Source organism: Pseudorasbora parva, chromosome 8 (assembly GCF_024679245.1).
Source record: "Pseudorasbora parva isolate DD20220531a chromosome 8, ASM2467924v1, whole genome shotgun sequence".
Taxonomy (NCBI): domain Eukaryota; kingdom Metazoa; phylum Chordata; class Actinopteri; order Cypriniformes; family Gobionidae; genus Pseudorasbora; species Pseudorasbora parva.
The window spans coordinates 36,630,870-36,651,776 of record NC_090179.1 but is presented as its reverse complement, the minus strand read 5'-3'; the positions used below and the strand labels follow the sequence as shown (position 1 = coordinate 36,651,776).

General features: G+C 39.4%; 1 protein-coding gene across 1 annotated transcript in view; it reads left to right on the top strand.

The window, feature by feature from the left end:
* nxn (nucleoredoxin) overlaps window positions 1-20,907 on the top strand; it is an 81,482-nt gene that overhangs the window by 44,187 nt on the left and 16,388 nt on the right. The window contains exon 2 of the mRNA XM_067451095.1: window positions 17,775-17,892. Coding sequence (XP_067307196.1) covers window positions 17,775-17,892 — 118 coding nt within the window. The remainder of the gene's footprint in view (window positions 1-17,774; window positions 17,893-20,907) is intronic.

Sequence of the window (20,907 nt, the reverse complement as noted above, 5' to 3'; positions counted from 1 at the left end):
GGACCGGTACTCTGCGACACTACTTCAAGGAAACTACTTCCAATCCACTTAAGAAGGATAATAAACACCGAATGCTGACCTCTCTCGGTCAACCGCACTGCGTGGTTCATTCTTCTCATAATTCCCTTTACTTTGTCAGGTCGCTAGGTCAGTGGTTGACTTCTCACAGCCTTTGCTCCATGTGAATTTCCCAATTATAAATCTTCATATGGTTACTGTAGGTCATAAGCAGCCATTATATATATGTGCTCTTATAATGTGCCCTAGTCATAATGTTCTATTGTTGGTTTTATTTATGTATGTGGTATCATTTACTAAATAGAATAAATACAATCTAATAAAATACTAAACATTCATATTGTTCAATAACTTTTCCATTTTTATTATAAACAATTTCTGCATCCCTCACATGTCAATGACTGCATGTTTGGCCATTTGACAGCAGGCAGAGGCGACGCTATTTATCCAGATATATGGAGCGCTGTAACCGACAAACACAACTCCAGCAAGCACTGCTTCTCTACTGAATTATTCTGTCTTGTTGAGTTGAGAGCTAAGGTGATTTACAGGGAAAAGGCCAGTAAGTCATCTAAGGGCTCAAGAGGAAACTCAAAAGGTAACATTGACTCTCCCAGTCATGAACTCAGAGGGAAAAAACCCTCCCATTGTGAGTATCCTGTTTCACATGACCATTGGCTATAAAAACTACACAGCAGGCTTGTTTAACAGCACCTTCTTATCACTAGAACTGATTTCAAATTCAGTAACAGAATAGACAATGCTTTATGATTTCCAAGCCAGTGTTGAATGTGCCTTTTTAAAGTTTGTTAGGTCTATCACAATTCATTCAAAATAATCAGAATTATTTGTTATAAGCATGAACAGTGCACTTTATTGTTTAAAAACAAGAAATTCAGCTGGGTTTTATATATATATATATATATATATATATATATATATATATATATATATATATATATATATATATATATATATATATATATATATATATATATATATATATATATATATATATATATATATATATATATATATAAAAGGATAAACACTGAAAATCCCAATAAGTTGATTTAACTCAATTCATTTGAGTAAACTCGTTCCCTCAATTCAATTGAGTAATGGAATCTCCCAAAACTTGTATATTTAAGTTCACTTAACTTGGTGCTCACGTCCACTGTACTTAAATAGTTAAGTTCACCAAACTGGGTACACCAGTTCAGTACACCACCATGCTGGGTTCTACCAATCAAAACTTCCCCATGGGTCCCAACATGCATCTCAGCATGAATAAATTATGCATCTAAATTGTGACTAATTTTCTTTGATTCTTACTGTTTCCTTTTCCTTTTGCTGTTTTGTTCTGATGTTTTTGTAGCTTTTTTATGTTCAGAGTTGCTTATCAGAATTATTATTTATTTATTTATTTTGATTGTCACCATTGTAAAAATTCATACGCGGATTCTTGATGTCTGTGGGGGTCTATAAATAAATAAATTGTTCAATTACCACAACAGTGAAGGATCTCATGGCTATTTTTATTAATATTTTAAAACTATTATAAACCACTTTGACAACTAGAGCATTAGACTCGGCATGAGATCAGAGATTCTGCCAATACATGATGATGTTATCATCATCAATAAATTAACAACATCACTTGATGATATTTTCTCTTGACTCTGTTCCTTAACAAATGTGTCTCACAAACACAAAGCAGCCAAAGAAACGCAGTCAAGGGACAAGAGCCCAACTAAAGCAAACACTTATCTCCATCATGGTCACTTTAAACGAAACTATTATTTTCATTAAAACAGAAAATAAGTCAATCTGTATAGTTATAAGTTAGTTCACGTATTATTGTTAGGTTTAGTAACTTACACATTTTTACTTATCGAAGTATCACAATGAAAAAGTCTCCATCTTAATTTGAATCAGCAAAAAGTAATAGACGAGGCGAAAAGGACCGCCTTTTGTAAATGTCCTCCAATCAGTGAATTAGTTCTTGTTGCTAGACAGAACTCCTTGCATGGCCAATCACATCAAAGCAAGACCAGAGTGAGCTATTTTGATTATTTATGATTTTGAGTTCATACAACTTGAAATCTTAAGTTTATGCATTTTGTAGGTTAATAAGTTATACTTATATTTAATTATGTAACTTATATTTTTGAGTTTTTGGACTAAACTAGTAATATTTAGTCAAGATTACTTGATTTGTTTAAGTAAAGACAACATTAGGGTTTACTATATTGTAACGTTCTCCGGCAATAATGAGACGTGTTGGTGAAAAGGGGTGTTTATTTGGGCTGTTGTAGGCCACAACCCACGCCGTACACACCCCGACTTGAACAGAGAACCGCACTTGAAACAACGAGGCACTCCTCTCCCCTTTATTTCCGCTTTTTCCCCAAAAATAACAGGTAATGAAGTATGATAACAGTCCACAACACCAAAATGAATAGTGTCACATAAACATTTAACTCCTTGTCCACTAAAACACAATGTTACATGTTACAATATATATATATATATTATATATTTAAAAATAATAAACAAGAAATTCAGCTGGGTATATATATATATATATATACCCAGCTGAATTTCTTGTTTATTATTCTTTTTTGTTTTTGTTTTTTGGAGTTTATTTCTTTGGTTTGTTTTGTTTTTAAAAATTGGGGTGGGGGTGTTTAAAACAATTTTGGTAAATATTTAAATATTTAACATTTATTTTTAAAATATATTATTAAATCCTTTTAAATATATAATGTATTATTTAATTAAATTACTGTTATCAATTAATCAAATCAACAAAACTGTCATGAGTGTTATGGCCCTAAAGCACTCAATCCATTTGTCAAACTATAGATGTTACTGTAGAGAGAACATGTGTCCCTTGACCTCTGACCTCTGCTCCGGGTGACGAGAGGTCCGTCGTGCTGAGAGCGCGCCTTCACCATGCCACGCATTTCATTTGACGTCCTCCCTTTCAAGTGCACTTCAGTGCTGCTCATGTTACCTTAACGAAGACTGTATGCTTTACCGGTAGATCTTCTTACTGCTGCGTGTGGCATCTGAATAATGGCAGATCTTTAAAGTCTGCTGTTTATTTAAAAATGCCTTCATTTGCAGACTCGTAGGGGACTCGTGGGTCACTGGAGTGCAGAGGTTGTGTGGGGGTGAGCGGTGTGTATGTTTCAAGGCCAGACCGTCCCTGAGACCTTTGATCCCTCCCCCACCGCTGCCCACCGGGCCGCCCGGCCAACAGCTGCCCCATGTGCCGAAGTGACCCTGAAAGTTTGACGTTCAGCTGTCCGCATCCTTCTCCTCATAACACACACTGAACACTCCCCTCCTTTACACACCAACTGACACTCGTTAATCTCTCTGAGGGACGTTTAGCGTTGCTTTGGGGATTTTTTAGCATTGCTTACCCAATGCAGACGTCCGTTTGCATGCGGCAGGCCGAGCAAAGTCAAAACTAGGTCAAGAGGTGGAGGTTTTAATGATTTGGAAATTTGGTGGGCCGTAAGCCAATAAACCTATGAAAGTTGTCGGTGTAATCGGCTCTCTGAGAGTGCCCAATCCCTGCTTATCTGATTTAACAGCATTTTATGCTGTTCTGGGATCAGCGAGCGAAAGGCCATCGACGTGTTTGTGCGCGTTAAGCAAGACGAGGTCTGGCCAGATGCGCATCGCTTCCAGAATCAGCAGTGTTACCCTGCAGCTGTAGAAAACAGATGTGCTCTTTAATGAGCGAAAGAAGAGAAGAGGAAGTGGGTTAATAGACAGATATAAAATGTCACAGTGAAATCCAATGTTCCTACATGCCACGCAGTCACACGGTTACCCTGCTTGCTCACATTAAAAGCATAAACAAATCATCATTCTACATTATAAAGGTGCAGTTTATGATGCTGTCTGAAATATGAAGTGTGAAACGCTTTCGAGTCATCCGCCAAAAGCATTTATCGACATATAATGTGCCTGTAGTTTCCTCTGAAGTAGAACTTGGAGCCAGAGCTTTTGGATTCGTCCTGCTGTCAGGCCTCTATAGTAGCTTTATGAAGCTGTGCAGCCCACCGAACTACTCTTGAGATTTACAACACCCTGGAGGGTCTGAGACGGCCCATATGCTGAAGATGTTCAGCTTTGGTGAATTAATGGAGGAACCTAAAAATAAAACTGTCTCTTTAAGATGGATTTGTATTTGGGTGTTCTCATGAACGATGTGCTACTATGTGGAGATTAGTCAGTGACATGACACTTTTTTAATTCGACCTTTACTTTTTTATTATATTTAATTTATATACATTGCCATTCAGAAGTTTTGATTTTTTTTTTAAGGAAAAGTAATACTTTTATTCAGAAAAGAAACATTCAGTAGTTTAAAAGGGACTGTAAAGTATTTTACATTTTTACAAATAATTTCCATTTCAAATAAATGCTGTTCATTCTATTCATCAAATAATAAAAAAGTATCATGGTTTCCATCAAACTGTTAAGCAGCATCTGCTCTCAACATTGGTAATAATAATTATTTCCTTGAGCAGCAAATCAGCATATAAGAGTGATTTTCAGGACGATCATGTGACCCTGAAGACTGGAGTAATATTTTTTTTTGTCATCAAAGGAATACATTATTTTAAAATGAGTGCTGTGAAATTGATTAATTGCATATAAGCACACCCAAATTAAACGTTTGTGTTTACATAATGTATGTGTGTGTACAGTGCATCCAGAAAGTATTCATGCTTCATATTTTATGTCACAGTTACAGCCTTATTCAAAAAGGGTTTAAATTAATTATTTTCATCAAAATACAAACAATACCCCATAATAACGTGAAAGAAGTTTGTTTGAAATCTTTGCAAATTTATTAAAAATAAAAAAACAATACGATCCTTTGCTCGATAATTTGTTAAAGGACCTTTGGCTCCAATTACTGCCTCGAGTCTTTTTGAGTATGATGCTACAAACTTGGCACACCTATTTTTGGGCAGTTTCTCCCATTCTTCTTTGCACGACCTATCAAGCTCCATCAGGTTGGAGATCAGATCAGGTTTCATTCAGATCTCTCCAGAGATGTTCAATCGGGTTCAAGTCTGTGCTCTAACTGAAAGTGGGGCACTTTCACTCTAACAGGTTTTCATCATGGATGTCTCTGAACAATGCTGCATTCATCTTTCCCTTGATCCTGACTAGACTCCCAGTTCCTGCTGCTGAAAAACATCCCCACAGCATGATGCTGCCACCACTATGCTTCACTGTAGGGATGGTATTGGCGAGGTCATGAGTGGTGCCTGGTTTCCTCCAGACATGACGCTTGCCATTCAGACCAATGGGTTCAAACATTTGGTTTCTCATGGTCCGAGTCCTTTAGGTGCCATTTGACAAACTCCAGGCGGTCTGTCATGTGTCTTTTACTGAGGAGTGGCTTCCGCCTGGCCACTCTATCATACTGGCCTGACGGTACTGCAGAGATGGTTGTTGTTCTTGAAGGTTCTCCTCTGCCCACAGAGAAGCACTGGAGCGAGTGACCATCAGAGTGACCATTGGGTTCTTTGTCACCTCCCTTAATAAGGCCCTTCTCCCCCGATCACTCAGTTTGGCCAGGTGTCTAGCTCTAGGAGGAGTCCTGGTGGTTCCAAACTTCTTCCATTTCTTGATGATGGATGCTGTGCTCATTTGGACCTTCAATGCTGCAGAAATGTTTCTGTACCCTTCTCCAGATCTCTGCCTCTATAGAGTCCTGTATCGGAGGTCTACAGACAATTCCTTGGATTTCATGGCTTGGTTTGTGATACTTACCTTATGTGATTTATTTTATTTTTTATAAATTTGCAAAGATTTTAAGCAAACTACTTTCACATTGTCATTATGAGGTATTGTTTGTTAGCCTAGAAATCTAGACGCACCCTAGCGGCAGCAAATCTAATCTGCCCGCGAGTGTCGTCTAGCAACTCTCAATATGTGTCTGAGCTATAAAAGCCAAACTCTGGTCGGGCCAATCAGGAGTTGGTGGGCGGGGCTTAACATAATGACAGCAGAGTTGCGCTTGCGTGTTTCTATTAAACAGAAATTGGCAAACGGCGGTCTTTCGAATCAGCTTTGACCATGAATCTGGAAGACTTGGAGTTAAGATTTTCTCTGAGAAAAGAATAAAGAACGGCACTGAAGTCATTCTTAAGAAGGGAAGATGTGTTCTGAGTTTTGCCGACCGGATGCAACGAAACTTTAATCTTTCAACTAGCTCTGATTGGTGTAGCGCTATCCAATTGCGTGCATGCCGTGCAGAGGGAGTTTGAAAGACAACCGTTTATCCCGCCCCTCGGGTTGAGCCCTGTCAATGGTGAGTTTCCAGACCAAACATCTTGATGTGGGTCTGGCTTGTCAGGCTAATTGTTTGTAGTATTGAGGGAAAACAAAATGAATTTTATCCATTTTGCAATAAGGCTGTAACAAATAACAAACGTGGAAAAAGAGAAGTGCTGTGAATACTTTCCAGATGCACTATATTTTTGTAAAAATATATTTAATCGGCATGTTTAATGGGGTTAATGATTAAATAAATCATTAACCCCATGTTTTATGGGGGCATGTTTTATTTAATTAATGATTAAATAAAAAAAAAATTTAAAAAAAAATAATATATATATATATATATATATATATATATATATATATATATATATATATATATATATATATATATATATATATATATATATATATATATATATATATATATATATATAATTTTTTTTAATTTTTTTTTTAATTTTGAAAATTATATCTTTCCAGTGTGCACTTGCAGCTTTAATTTTTACAAATGTTAACTTTTCTTTAAAAAATTTGTTCTTCAAAACCAACATGAATACTTTTTTATACTAAATGAATACATTGAATACTAAACTGCATGTGTCTTAAATTACATGAAAATATTTTCCCTTTTATTGTGAACACCAAAAAAATGCGTTTTCTGTACAACTGTCATGTCCCACTTCCTCTATGTCATTTAAAAGTTTCCTGACATAGGAACCCATATGTTTTTCTTTCTTGCTTAAGAAGTAAAACCATCATCCCATCTATGCCACAATGGCTTGATCTCGGATTGGCCCCAATACCCCAAATCAGTGTCAATAGCGCTTGCGGTCATAATTTCCTTATGCCCATCAGGCGGTACTTTAGTGGCTCTGCATCAGGATATTAGCAATGATGTTTTCACTGAGTGATCGCATTGCGGGCCACTGATGAGAATTCTTTGTGGTGCAGCAATGCTTAAGTGCATAATCTTTGCCTCTCTCGTTCTTTCCCTTTTCTCTGTTCTTCTGCCCAGAGTGACTGAGTGGGTGTTCAATGAAAGGTCAGGATGAGGTGACGAAAGAAGGGAAGGGAATGAATGATCGCTTTCTCATAAACCCAAACCTGTCTGCAGAGTCTACATGAAATACACGTCTGACTGTATCGTGCTTGGCATCTTCTACGAAGCTTCCAGATGCCTTGTTTTTTTTAAAGGCGATGAACGTGTAGGAGGCTTAAGCTCTTGTTTCTGTGGGTCTTTGCCACCCACCTCTGCATACAGTATTGCGTATCCTCTTCTGCAGGGTGTGATGTTAGTTACTGTTGGCAAGACCAAGGAGCTATGAAAAAACGTGCTCTAAGTGAACCTCTCCTCGCCGTGAGTGGGGCCATTGTGATGCAGACTGCCTCAGCCTGGTCCGATTGGTGATGTGCCAGTTTACGTAGCCAGAAATGGTCCAGGTCTCAAGTTGATGAGTGAAGAAAGAAAGGGCCATTGCTGACACTGCATTGTGTCACCGCACAGTCCATTTGATGACTTTTAGAACTTGAATGTCAACAAAGGAACCGCACCCACGATGAGGAATGGTTTATATTTTGCAATTGGTATGAATGCAATCTGCCCTGATTTATAAAAGTGAACCACTATTGAAGACTGCTTGCATTCTTTGTATTTTTTGCAGTGCATCAATGGCAGAATGACAAAAGAACATAGTTATCATCTAATCACATTTGATTCGTTCTGCAAACCAACTGCTTAACTCATAAATTGAGTAAAAAATGATTTATTTCACCTTGGCATTATAATAGAGATTGTAAAACTTAATGAATATTTTTTAAGAGATTTGATCACTTTATATGTTGAACAGATTGAATTTTGGCTTTAAAAATTTCATTGGTTCTTGCAGAAGCTCAAATGTGCTGCGTAACACAAGAATGAACCTCATTGGTTGTTGAGGATGCTCAAATGTGCTGTGTAACACGAGAATGAACCTCATTGGTTGTTGAGGATGCTCAAATGTGCTGTGTAACACGAGAATGAACCTCATTGGTTGTTGAGGATGCTCAAATGTGCTGTGTAACACGAGAATGAACCTCATTGGTTGTTGAGGATGCTCAAATGTGCTGTGTAACACGAGAATGAACCTCATTGGTTGTTGAGGATGCTCAAATGTGCTGCTTAACACGATAATGAACCTTATTGGTTGTTGAGGAAGCTCAAATGTGCTGCGTAACACGAGAATGAACCTCATTGGTTGTTGAGGAAGCTCAAATGTGCTGGGTAACACAAGAATGAACCTCATTGGTTGTTGAGGAAGCTCAAATGTGCTGGGTAACACGAGAATGAACCTCAGGTTGTTGAGGAAGCTCAAATGTGCTGGGTAACACGAGAATGAACCTCAGGTTGTTGAGGAAGCTCAAATGTGCTGTGTAACCTGAGAATGAACCTCATCATTTTTGGGTGAACTATCCCTTTAACTTCATTGCTAGAGCATTTAGTCTTTTCTGGCCCATGGGACACAAAGCACCCCCTCACTACTGTGACTTCTAACCCTGTTCCTCAGAGGCCCAGTAGCAAACGGGATTTGCTGTAGACAATGCTGCGTATCGCTTAAAGCCTTGCTTTTTGCGCTTTTACAATCCTCTGCTTTTAGCCAGCTTTTTTTTTAACCTAGTAAAATCTTGCACTAAAGACCCCCTGCCATTGAGAGCGCAAGTCAGGATTAATCCTGCTTTCAGAAAATGGCTTTTGTGTGGCTGGGGCTAAAGCTGGACGAACACCCCGCTCTCTCTCTCTTTTTTTTTCCTTTCTCTGTCTCCATCTGTGTCATTCCATCTCACTTTTTCCTATACGTCTGAATGAGCGTGTCTCTCTTTTTTGTTCCCCTCTTCTAAACTCCCCCGTGACACTCCGGCACCTGTTTTCCTCACTAAAGCATTAATTTATCACTGAATTATTACCCGAGATCCCACAATGTGCCTGCCACTCTATGACATGTCCTGACTGGGCAGTTTCCATGGCAACCGAACCCCTCTATCCAAAAGCAATTTAGCCTGCATATTGGCGTGTACAATGCCTCTACCCGCTAACGGATGGGCCAATGAATATTTTAGCCTGTAAATATGATGCAGCAATGTCACACTGCGTTTTAAAGGCGGGGGTGGGATAAATGACCGTGCGCGAGGAATCTGTTTCCTAGAATTGTGATTTGTCCCTCACAACGGAGGTCATAAAGGCGACGCAGCTTTTGTGATGAAGTGTAGAGAGAGGCGAGAGAGGCCTGCTAGGCTCATCAGAGAGGAAGTAAGGGCGAGATGTGAAATGCACACACTGTTCCAAAGCATCTCTCTCGCTCCCGCTTTGCTCGAAAGCACGAAATGGACCCCGTCTTGTTTTTTACTCATCTTCTGCCATCAGGCCGACAATGCTTTGCTAAATGAAATACAACGTGTTATTTCACTTTGCACATGCAGAGGCTTGAAGCCAGAGGAAATGACAGATGGAAAGTGCCCCAACCTGCAATGTAAAAACAATTCACAGTAGAATTTCAGGCATTTACGATGCCACAGATTTCAAAATGTATAACTGATTTAATGGAATATACTGCCTAGGGCTGTCACTTTTTATCCAATATTTGAATACGCATTCGAACATGACGTGAAATATCCGTAATCGAGCTATAAACAAACTATCTGTTTTTTAAAGTGCCATGTAGCACATTTTTTTTAACAGTCTATATAGGTGCGTTAACATTGAGCACTGTAATCGGTTTAAAAGTCCAGTCTGAATGAAAATGCTCCATATAAACACCTCAGTCGGAATAGAAATGGCCAAACCGAATGAAATTGTATTCGGGTTGAGATAGGGAAGATAAACCTTTTCATGAACCAATCAAACGAAAAATTTCACCATGTAAACATCCTGACCCGATTACTTTTGAGTTTGTGTGCATCCTTATATGATGTGATACAGCACTCACACCAGGCTATAATGTTGACAAGAGAGGAAAGTTCATTTTTCTGAGGGGTAAACTTTTTATTCCATAAGAAGTTATGAAGATAATGTTGGAATAATGACACAGACATAGCCTGGCTACACCCTTTCATCTTGACAGTGTTTGTCCCATGCACTTTTTACTTCTGCTGCGCCTGAAAGAAGAATGTATTTTTTCTGAGATGATTATTACACTTTACAACAAATAAATAGATTTTATAAAACCGTATAAGTCCTGGCGGCTGTTGACACATTCCAGCTGCTGGAGAAGACAGCGTCGACATTATTGATGCGGCAGACAAACTGAAAGCTGTGATGATTCCGGTTGAAAGTCAGCACATGTAAACCCCAGATCGGTTTAGATAATGTCATCAGGGCATGATGGAGAAAAATATTTAAAAAATATTGATATACGTTCAAATTAGATTTTTTTCAAAAATGACAGCCCTAATACTGGCCTACCTGAACTACTAATCCGCTTTGCACTGATAAACACTGTATAACAATGCATGTGTTAAATATATTCATATTTATTTTTATTGTATTCATTTATTTTATTCATGCATTTATTTATTCTATTTTTCTCTGAATTCAGTCACCTGCTCTATACACATCCCCCCCCCCACATGTGAACACGATTCCTTTGTTAGATAAGATGGCAAGATCCTCAGATCCAGAAAACAACAAAAGAGGACATCTAATCTACTCTACAGTCATTTATAAAGTGGGTGTAACATGCCTCCAATTTAGTTACCAGGTGATAATTATATTCGGATAGACCTAGGTAGGACCTTTTAGACTCGTGAGCGAAGTCTTATGTTTCCACTTTAAAAGCTCAAATCAAACCAGAGACGGTTGCACTACATCTATAAGGTATTATCAGCTTTTATGCTAAAATAATGGACCTTTTTGAGGTCACGGCAACAATAAATCATAGCTGACATCAAGTGGCGTATATTTGATGCCCCTTTTTCACTGGTTAGCGACTGCGACTGTCTCCAGGGAATCAAGTTAAGTGATCTCTTCATTTGATGCAGATTATTATTAAGAGGATTAAAGCATGGGAGTCCGCATGTCCGAAGGCATCCTGCCAGAAACTTGAAAACTCTTTGGCCCCGATCTGTGAATTCCATGAAACCAATATGGTGTCGGCTCAGTCACGGTATCCGCACTCCTCTGTAGAAGCACTCTGGGATGAATTGCGACACTAGCTTTATTGTCTGACGCTGTAGAGCTCCAGCGCTTCCTTTTTAAGTGTTTGCCAAAAACGCCTATGCTAATGTTTTCATTTTCCTTTGAAGAGCAAGAGCGTTGTCTTTCTCTCGACGGCAGGCTGAGCACTGTACATGTGTTCCTTTTCTTGACTGCATTGTTTAGCGGGTGTTTTCTGAAACCGGTCCGTGGTGCTGCCACTTGGCACTTGCCCTTCGTTCTCCCCCTTCTGATGAAAGCAGATCCGCTGAAAGTCAGAGATCTAACGGCGGGAGGTGAATGGGACGGTGACTGCGGGGAGATCTTCTGCTTGAGCGGGCTCAGCAGGACTCTGCAGGCTGGTGAAGGAGTCACGTGCTGTTAAAACCCAGTGGCCGGCAGGCGTTTCTTAGCGGAGACCACAGGAGGCCGAGGGTCTGTAAGCGACTCTTGACAAAGGATTGGCACTCCACGGAGAAAAGCTGCAGGTCTCCACAGCTTTTAGCATCCTGAGAGTCTGCCTCGAAATCATTTTGTAACAGGATTCACTGGCCCAGTTGATGAAGCAAAGCTGCATTTTCATGAAATCTTGGCCTGGTTTCACAGACACGGCTTAGATTAAGCCAGGATTAGGCCTCAGTTCAATTAGGACATTTAAAGGCGCAATATGTAAGATAAAAATATCTAAAAACCACTAGAACAATGTTATATACTTTGTTGACCTGTGTACTTACATTATCCCAGATGTTTAAAAAAATGTTTAAATCTGAGATTGTTACAGACCGTGTCCTTGCGTCGCCTGTCAATGACGTCATATCCACGCTGTAGAAGTCAAGACTACAACTCCCATGATTCCACGCTCATCACGGCATCATCAAGCAGCGCCTTTGTTTTAATAAGCGACCTTTAGAGGCAAAAATTACGGACTGTGCCTTTAAGTATCTTTTTTAAACATGCCTTAGAAAAAAAGACATTACTGGTGTGAATCTTGAAACAAAAAAATGACACTTATGTATTTTAAGAGATGTTGAAACGGCTCAAATATACATTTTAGGCTTAAAGTAAAAAAAATGCAATCAAAATTTGCATTTGAAATCCAAAACGTTTTTTGCCTTTTCAGTATGAATATTTTAGTTATATGTTACTGTTATCTATAATCGAGTGCGCTCCAAAACAATGACAAAATTTGCATTTAGAAGATATTAGCATTTAAAACGTAGTCTCTCACTTCTGCCAATATGGATCAATGATTTTAACGACATCAGTCTGCTTTTCAGCTTCTCATCAGATTTTGTGTCCAATCAAATGCCCTCTAGAATCTAAAGTGCCCCGCCCTCTACACTGTAATTAGACACTCAAGCTTAATCGTTCACTTGTTCACGCATTTACTATTTTATACATGGTGAATGGCACATAGTGCACTATATAGAGGATAGCGAAGGTAAATATGCTTTCCATTGGAACGAATGAAGTCTGGTGTCAGGTTAGGGTTATGTGAATCGCATTTCTATGGTATACTGGAAAACGTATAAGCCTTTCATAGGTTTTAAAGACTTTTATTGTCAAAAACATTCAATATAGCCGCTTTTCCACTGTTGGGTAATAGAGTAATAAAATAGTGTACAGACAGTTAAATTCAATAGTTTACAAATGTACGTTTTATATAAAATGATTATTATACCATTTAAAACAGATTTTTTTCATTACAGTAATGATCTTTTTTTTTTAAATAAGTAGGCAAATGGGTGATGAGCTTTGTCATAATTTTTTTCACCATGTAATACAAAAAGCTTAATTTTCTTTAATATATAATTATTTCTGTCCTTTCATCCATTTTCACTCATTTCGCCATGAAGAGAGTCTTCTTTCATCACTACTCAAGCATGCTTGATCCATTTGTGGTTGAACAAATGGCCTGAGCTCGACCTGTGTGTTTTGAGTGAATGTAATGTATAGTTAATGTCCACTGTGGTTGTTAAATGGTCACAGCAGGGAATATTGGCACATCGAAGGCCTTGCTCTGACTAAAGTAGAAACAACATGAGCTGCCATAGACGAAGGTTATTAATGCCGGCTGTCACTAATGTTTGTTGATTTTGCCAATGGCACGTCTCTGAGGCCATTATTGTTACTGGTGTGAAATGAAATCTCTTGTATTTCATCATGCGTACTGCAGTTTTCAGAAACAGCGCTCAGGGTCTTCTAAATGAGTGTGCGGCCCTCCAGAGAGTCTGTGTAAATGTTGCCATCACATAAAAATGAGAAAATTAATAATAAGGTCCTTTAAAAGAAAGTCCACACTTTGAAAATATGCAAACTAGCTCAGAGTTTTAAATGAGAGAATGATATTCCCCTTCAGCCTGCCATCACAGTGTCATGAGGACAGTCACAGTTTTTTCTGCATCTCTTGCGACGGAAAGTTAAATTTCACCAGTGGAAAATAAAAGGAAATTGAAAGTAATTTGCCATATATCATCATTATTTCGAGAAGCCTCTACTGATGTGGGTAGAAGTGACTGATGAATGCAGGTGATGCAGACGCCATGATTACCGACCGTCATCCCCTGCAGGATTATGCTAATCAGGCGAGTTGTGATCCTCTCTAGCTTGATGATCTCAGTTGTGGAGCGATTTGCCAGGCTGCACCGCTCTGAAACAAGCAGAAATGCTTTAAATCGTCATTTGTATGCAAGAGCTGAATGCTATTGGTTTCTTGCTCTTTTTTTTTGTCTTTTCTTATGCTCTACTTCTGTTAATGCTGCTGTGTGTAGGTGGGTTTTTGATATGTTGTACAAATGAAGGTGCAAGAGAGCTGCAGTAAGGCAAAATGGAAAGTTACTATAGCCTATAGATTTTTACCTTATTTCAAAATAATACCTACTGTAAAACGGTAACAATACGGTTACAAATAACTGTTGCTGGTCTGTTATTAATAATTATCGTTATCTTTTCAGACAAAAAATCTTCGCTAAACAGCAGGCATCGTGATTTATTTGGCTTTAAAGGGATACTCACCACTTTTTCATATTAGTCTTTTATTCTCTTAACTAAAACAAGTTTATACATTCCTCTCGAGTGCGTGCACTTAATCGCTCTGACACGCGATATTGAGGGAAGATGTTTCAGCTGGGACTTTTTACTGCGGCGAGTCAAAGTACTCTCAGAAGTGCTACTACGCCATACATTATAGTTCTCCTTTTTAATCCGGTTAAAAAAGCACCACGTTTTATGTCACCATACTTGATCGTTCAACTATTCATGTAACTGTATTTAAATAGGGAAAACGTGGAGGTGTTTGGTCGCTTCTAACTTGTTCTCTGTTTGGTACCATAGTGAATGAACTGGGCTTAGTGGGCTAAGCTAAATGCTATCAGATCGTCACCGCGCGTCAGAGCGATTAAGCGCCCGCACTCAGACGAGAGAGGTATGTATCAACTCGTTTTAGTTAAGAGAATAACATAGTTTAATATGAAAAAGCAGTGAAGTATCACTTTAAAGGCACTATGTAATTTTTGCCACTAGAGACGCTTTTTCAAAACAAAGGTGTTGCTTAATGCCTTTTTTTCAAGGAGTTACAGGCATTGTTGTCTTCACCTCTACAGCCAGTGGGCATAAAACTTGGCCAGAAATCATATTCATGGACATTAATGTATTAAAGAATTTTTAAAGTTACTGTAGTATGAAGCAGAGTAAGGCTGAGTTCTGTTGGAGCAGAACGAGGCCGCTGGAGCGATTGCTACAGTTGCTCACCTGTGTAATAAATCACGTAATATATTAAAGCGTATTTGGTGTTTCCATGGCTTCTACAAAATAAAACCGGAAATTGAGGGTAACGTGGGTATGATGTCATTGATAGGCACCGCTTGGACACAGTCCGTGTCCTGGTTAAAATTGCTTAGATTTCTGGATTTAAACATTCTTGGAAACATTTAGGATAATGTAAGCATATAAGTCAACAAAACATATAACATTGTTCTAGTGGATTTGGGATATTTGAATCCAAAAATCTTACATATTGCAAGCTGCTTAAGAATTTCTCACTGACGGGTCATTTCAAGTTCATTTGGATTTGTACATGGGCATCGCCAAAAGAGATGTAGGACTACATTTCCCATCAGTTTATCCATTCAGGTCATTTCATTTTATTTTATCTCATACCTGGTTGTATATATTTTTGCACTGTTAATATGCATTTAAAAAATACTAATACTAAAAGAACAGGCTCATCTGCTGGTTTCATGAAGAAACTCTTTAACCTCTAAAACATGTCAGCATTCATAACTGTCCATGTTCTTCCTCAATTAGCCGTTTTCATCAGGTTCAGAGTGTTTTTAGCCTCACTGAACTGATGGGCAGCCGATGACATGGCTGATCATGGAGCTGTCTTTCATTTCATATTACCCGTCTCCTTCATCCAGTCACTCATACAGCTGTCTCACAGCCTGCGGCCGAGCTTTGTTCTCCTGTCCTCTCCCGCGACTGACTGTAGAGCTGAGCCCAAACACACAGCTGTGTCAGGTTCACAGGTGTGTGTGTGTGTAAGGTAGGCAGCATTGTTGATACTTGAGACTTTTACAGTTAGTGCCCTTTAACCTCACTGATTTGAAGCGTAGGGTGAGCGCTTGCGCTTCGGGCCGGAGTGAGAAGTTTGGGTGCAGACAGGCCAGTGATTGAGCGAGCAACTTGACTGTTGACAATGGCAGCGCTGCAGGTTTGTGTTGGAGCCGCTCTCTGGACACAATCCTTCAGGCTTAGAGAAACAGAGAAACACTCTTTGACTGCCTGTTCACAATCTAAACTGTCCTCCGGTGAAAACATTTCATCAACTATGCATCAAAGAGTTTGATAACACCTCCACTGTTTTATTCCACTACGTGTAACATTTGACTTCACACTCCATGTATATTTTTAAACTGAAACTATATCAAGGCTGTGTAGAATTTTATTTTGATTTAATTTGCCTACAGTATTTTCATTGGCTGTGTGTAAAGAAATCACATTTCACGGCACCTGAATAGTGAACAGTGTAGTCTGAATCACGACTACACACAAATGGTTCTTATGAGAACATAACTAGTTTAGCTAGAATTCCTGAAACCATTGACTCTGAAAGATGACGAATCTGTCTGAAACAATGCCATGGGTTATTTACAGTATTAGCAGAATATGTAAGCAAATGTTAAACTGAAATATTCCCATATGAAGAAGGTTAAATGACTGAATCAAATTGACTTGTAGCGTGTGTGTGTGTGTGTGTGTGTGTGTGTGTGTGGGGGGGGGGGGGGGTGGATGGAAGGAACTAAATCGGCACTAACTAAATTTAATATGATTTAACTATATATTGTAATTTTTGGTACAATTAGTCATGCCCCAGATCTGAATGTAAATGAATTTGGCTCTGCTCATTGTCGTCTAATATCTATTATTTTGTATGACTACAACAAAATAACTTTTCTTAGAAACAATTATTTAATTCAATATATTTAGTAAGCATAACATGTAGTTCAGTCAAAAATGTAACCAACTGCCGGCTCTAGTCTTTGCATGTGTGTCTGGTGTTTTGATAAATCATTCATGTCCGTAGCTCATGCGCTACATGTTTCGCATCAGTCCGCTGCAGTTACTGTAGTTTACTTTTATAGACATCTTTCATCCATTAAACCTTTGCACGTCCACTTCCTGAATAATTTACCAGGTTTCTTCTCACCTGCAAAAGGATGAAGTCGGCTGTGGCCGCCGCAGCCGTGAGACTACATAGGCAAACGTCTCTGTCGAGCGAGGTTTAATCGCTGGCTTTTTAGTCCGTGTGGCACAGTTTGAGTGAGACTACAGAAAGATAAAGCGCTCCCCTCGAATTTCCTCAGATGCCAGTCTCTTTAAAGTTGAATCAGCCCTGTAGATGTTTGATTCTGGCCCTCAGCTAATTCTTCGCCGGCTCGCCTCGGCTGCGGATAGCACTTAATTCAACTCGCCACATTTCTGAGTCTCTTTATACTTCAGAGTGAGAGGAATACGTTTTGTACCCTATTTTTAAGCCTCACATGGAAAGATGGGAAAGTAATGATTGTATATCTAATGGTAAAAAAGGCAAAAAAAAAAAAAAAAAAAGCTTTGAAAAAGGAGAAATGAGCCGAGATGAATCATGATCTCGCTTTCTAACACACACATTCCCACTCCTCCTTATTCTTTCAGTCATATTCCTTTAGAATATCTTTTGATTCCCAGTCTCTCATCTCAGTATATGTCTGTCTGTCTTTTCTTTTTGTAGATGAAGCTATGGAACAAGTACAAGGTGACTAGTATTCCCTCTCTGGTGTTCATCGACGCTGCCACGGGGAAGGTTGTGTGTCTGAATGGCTTGCTCGTAGTGAGAGATGATCCAAAAGGTGAGTACCAGGGTTCAATTTTTAGCGCTCTAAAGGGTTTAAAGGGATAGTTCACCCAAAAAAGTAACTTCTTTTGTTATTAATGTAACTGAGGCCAGCTAGTTAAAAGGGGCAAAACTCACTCCCATGCCCTTAAAGGGTTAGTTTACCCAAAAAATTATGTCATTAATTACTCACACTCATGTCGTTGGAGATGTCATGTCGTGTTCCGAAGATGGTGGAGGTGTTATGGGTGTCGAACGACACAAGTGTAAGTAATTAATAACATAATTTTCTTTTTTGGGTGAACTCACCCTTTAAGAGGTGCACTAGTAACTGATGCTAGAGGCTGCGGACTTAAGCCTACTTCACTCTGCCCGATTTTTGCCCTGATTTTGAGTCGCCGACAGGTTTTGTGAAATCGCCGACAAATGCCTGAGATCATAAGCAAATCGGTGCTTGTGCACGCAAGTGACAATCACGCAGTGTGCATAATCAAAGACGTGATCAGAGAGAATCGCCGACGAGTCGCCGATGCCCATGAGATATTTGGCATGCTAAATATCTGGACCTGTCAGCGATTCAAACTCCTCCTGTGTGAACTGTGTTCTGACTGACTGAAAATTACATCAGCGAGGACCGACAGCCAATGAGAGAGTGAGATACAGGGCAGCAGGAGGTTCAGGGAGGAGTTATAGAGCAGAATATCAGTATTTTAATAGATATATTTACAATTCTATCAAACAGAAACAAAGGCCAAACATTTGCACATCCAGCCACAGCAGCAGCACATTACAAAATAGTTTATTTACCTCAAACTGTCTTTGCAGAACACAATCCTGGCTCCCTCTGTCTCTCCAACAATTTCTTCCGCCATAATCTTTTTTCTTTTTCTCCACAAATCAGCGCACATACAATTTGAAGCAAACTTTGTGCAGTTTATAATTTTTAATAACAATACAAAGTCTCGCGCGAGAACTCCGGTCTGACGCACGTGTGATCTCGCGTTGTTTACTTGTCACATCGCACGTGTAGCTGGGAAACGTAGTTTGCACACCGGAGAGCGAGAGAGTTGTCGGCGATTCTTCCTCTTGTTCAGTCATGCAGTGTGAACCCCTCTGTCGTCAAACCATCATGCAGTGTGAACACAGCAGAGACTGAATGATACCCCAGATAGTCATGCAGTGTGAAAAGAGCAGTGACCCGACGAGTTTGAAAGTCGTGCAGTCTGAACTAGGCTTAACCGACCTTGTTAGGACTCCCAATCCCACTGGTTCTTATCCCGTTCAGAGGGGTGTAAGTAGGAACATGAATGATTCATTTATGCATCGTAGTTCACTAATTGGACAACATTTCAAAATGGTAGAAACAACAACCCATGTGTAGATTTTCCAAAATTACTACTAATGTATTCCATAAAAAAAAATTGCCGTAAAGGTTTGAATAGGGCTGTGTTAAAAAAATCGATTCACCAATTCTGAATCGATTTTCATATTAATTTCTAAAGATCGATCCGTAACTCATAGGATCGATTTAATAGTAGGCCTACATTTTCCCCGTGAATTTTAATTTGCCGCGTCATTGAATTCACGCATGCGTGTGAGGTGGAAGGACATTAAAACAACGAACATGGCAGCTTTGAAAACTCCAGAACCGCCGCGGACAGAGAATACTAGAGTAGGAGGTAAACAAACTCAAGCCGAAGCTCTCGTCACTATACCGCCGCCGCCGTGCTGAAGAAGCGTCGCGGACAGACCGAGTTTTCCTCACTCTTCCTCTTCTCTCGTTACCGCGGCGGACAGAGAATACCAGAGTAAGGTAGACTAGTAAACTCGGGCTGCTGGATATGTTGAGAACGCGGCTTACGTCACAGCCGTTCTCACTGCAGCACGCGCTTACTGCCAAGGAAATTGTAATGGCTGGCTTGTCATGAGCACGCGCCCTCTCCACAGCGCACAGTTGTTCTTTACAACCATCAATACTCCATTAATTTGCAGTTGAATGTCTATAAGAATAGTATCAATATGTTGCATAACTACAGTCCTGTAATATTCAGGTAACAGCTGGAAAAAATGTTTTCTTTAAAAACACTTATCTAAATCTCAAAGATCGGATCGGATCGAATAATGATAATCGATTTAAGATCTTGAGAATCGGAATCGAATCGATTCTTGAAATTTGAATCAAAACCCAGCCCTAGGTTTGAAACAAACAAAACGTATTTGCTGGTGAACTGTCCCTTTTAGTTGACTTCCGCATGCTCAGAACCTCGCACTGCATACCTGACTGGGCACCATGGTACATGGCTGTCCGTCGCTTCCCTTCACCTGTCTGTATGGTTACGGTACTTGAAGAGCTCTGCATTTAATAGCTCTCGGCTCACTTGAGTGGTGTCATCTGTAACTCCTCTGCAGGTGAAAGAAAGCCATTTATTTGTCTGGAAAGGCAGGGAGCCACTGCATTTTCATAAAACCATTCATGCAGTGAAATTTGTCAGGTGATCCACATGACGGATTCTCCTCCTCAGCTTAATGAGCCTCAGCTCCAACAGTTACCAGCAGTAAGAGTGAAAAATGAACTCATGGAGCACAGTGCCATTCTGAAACACTGGCGTGCAGGATTGATGACTCTGCTTTCAATGTGATGGCATGGCCAAGAGCTTTTGTTTGAAAGCATGTGCGATATCCGGTGTGTGTGTGTGTGTGTGTGTGTGTGTGTGTGTGTGTGTGTGTGTGTGTGTGTGTGAGAACATGTGCACAGTAGCCAGTACAGGAGCAGGTTCAAAACCCCAGCGACAGCTCTGCACTTTTGTTCTTTCTGGCTTTTAAAGCCTGTAACAAAGAATCAAGACACTTGATTTTTGGTCTTTCACTGTTTGGTCCAAAACATAAGGTGTATTATAGTGGCCATGTTTGTTAAGCTACAAAATGGCACAAAAACATCAAAAAGCATCACAAAAATGTTCCATACATAATACTATATACCAAGATATATTCCATTGGATAGATTTGTAGAACTAATAAACCAACATTTAAG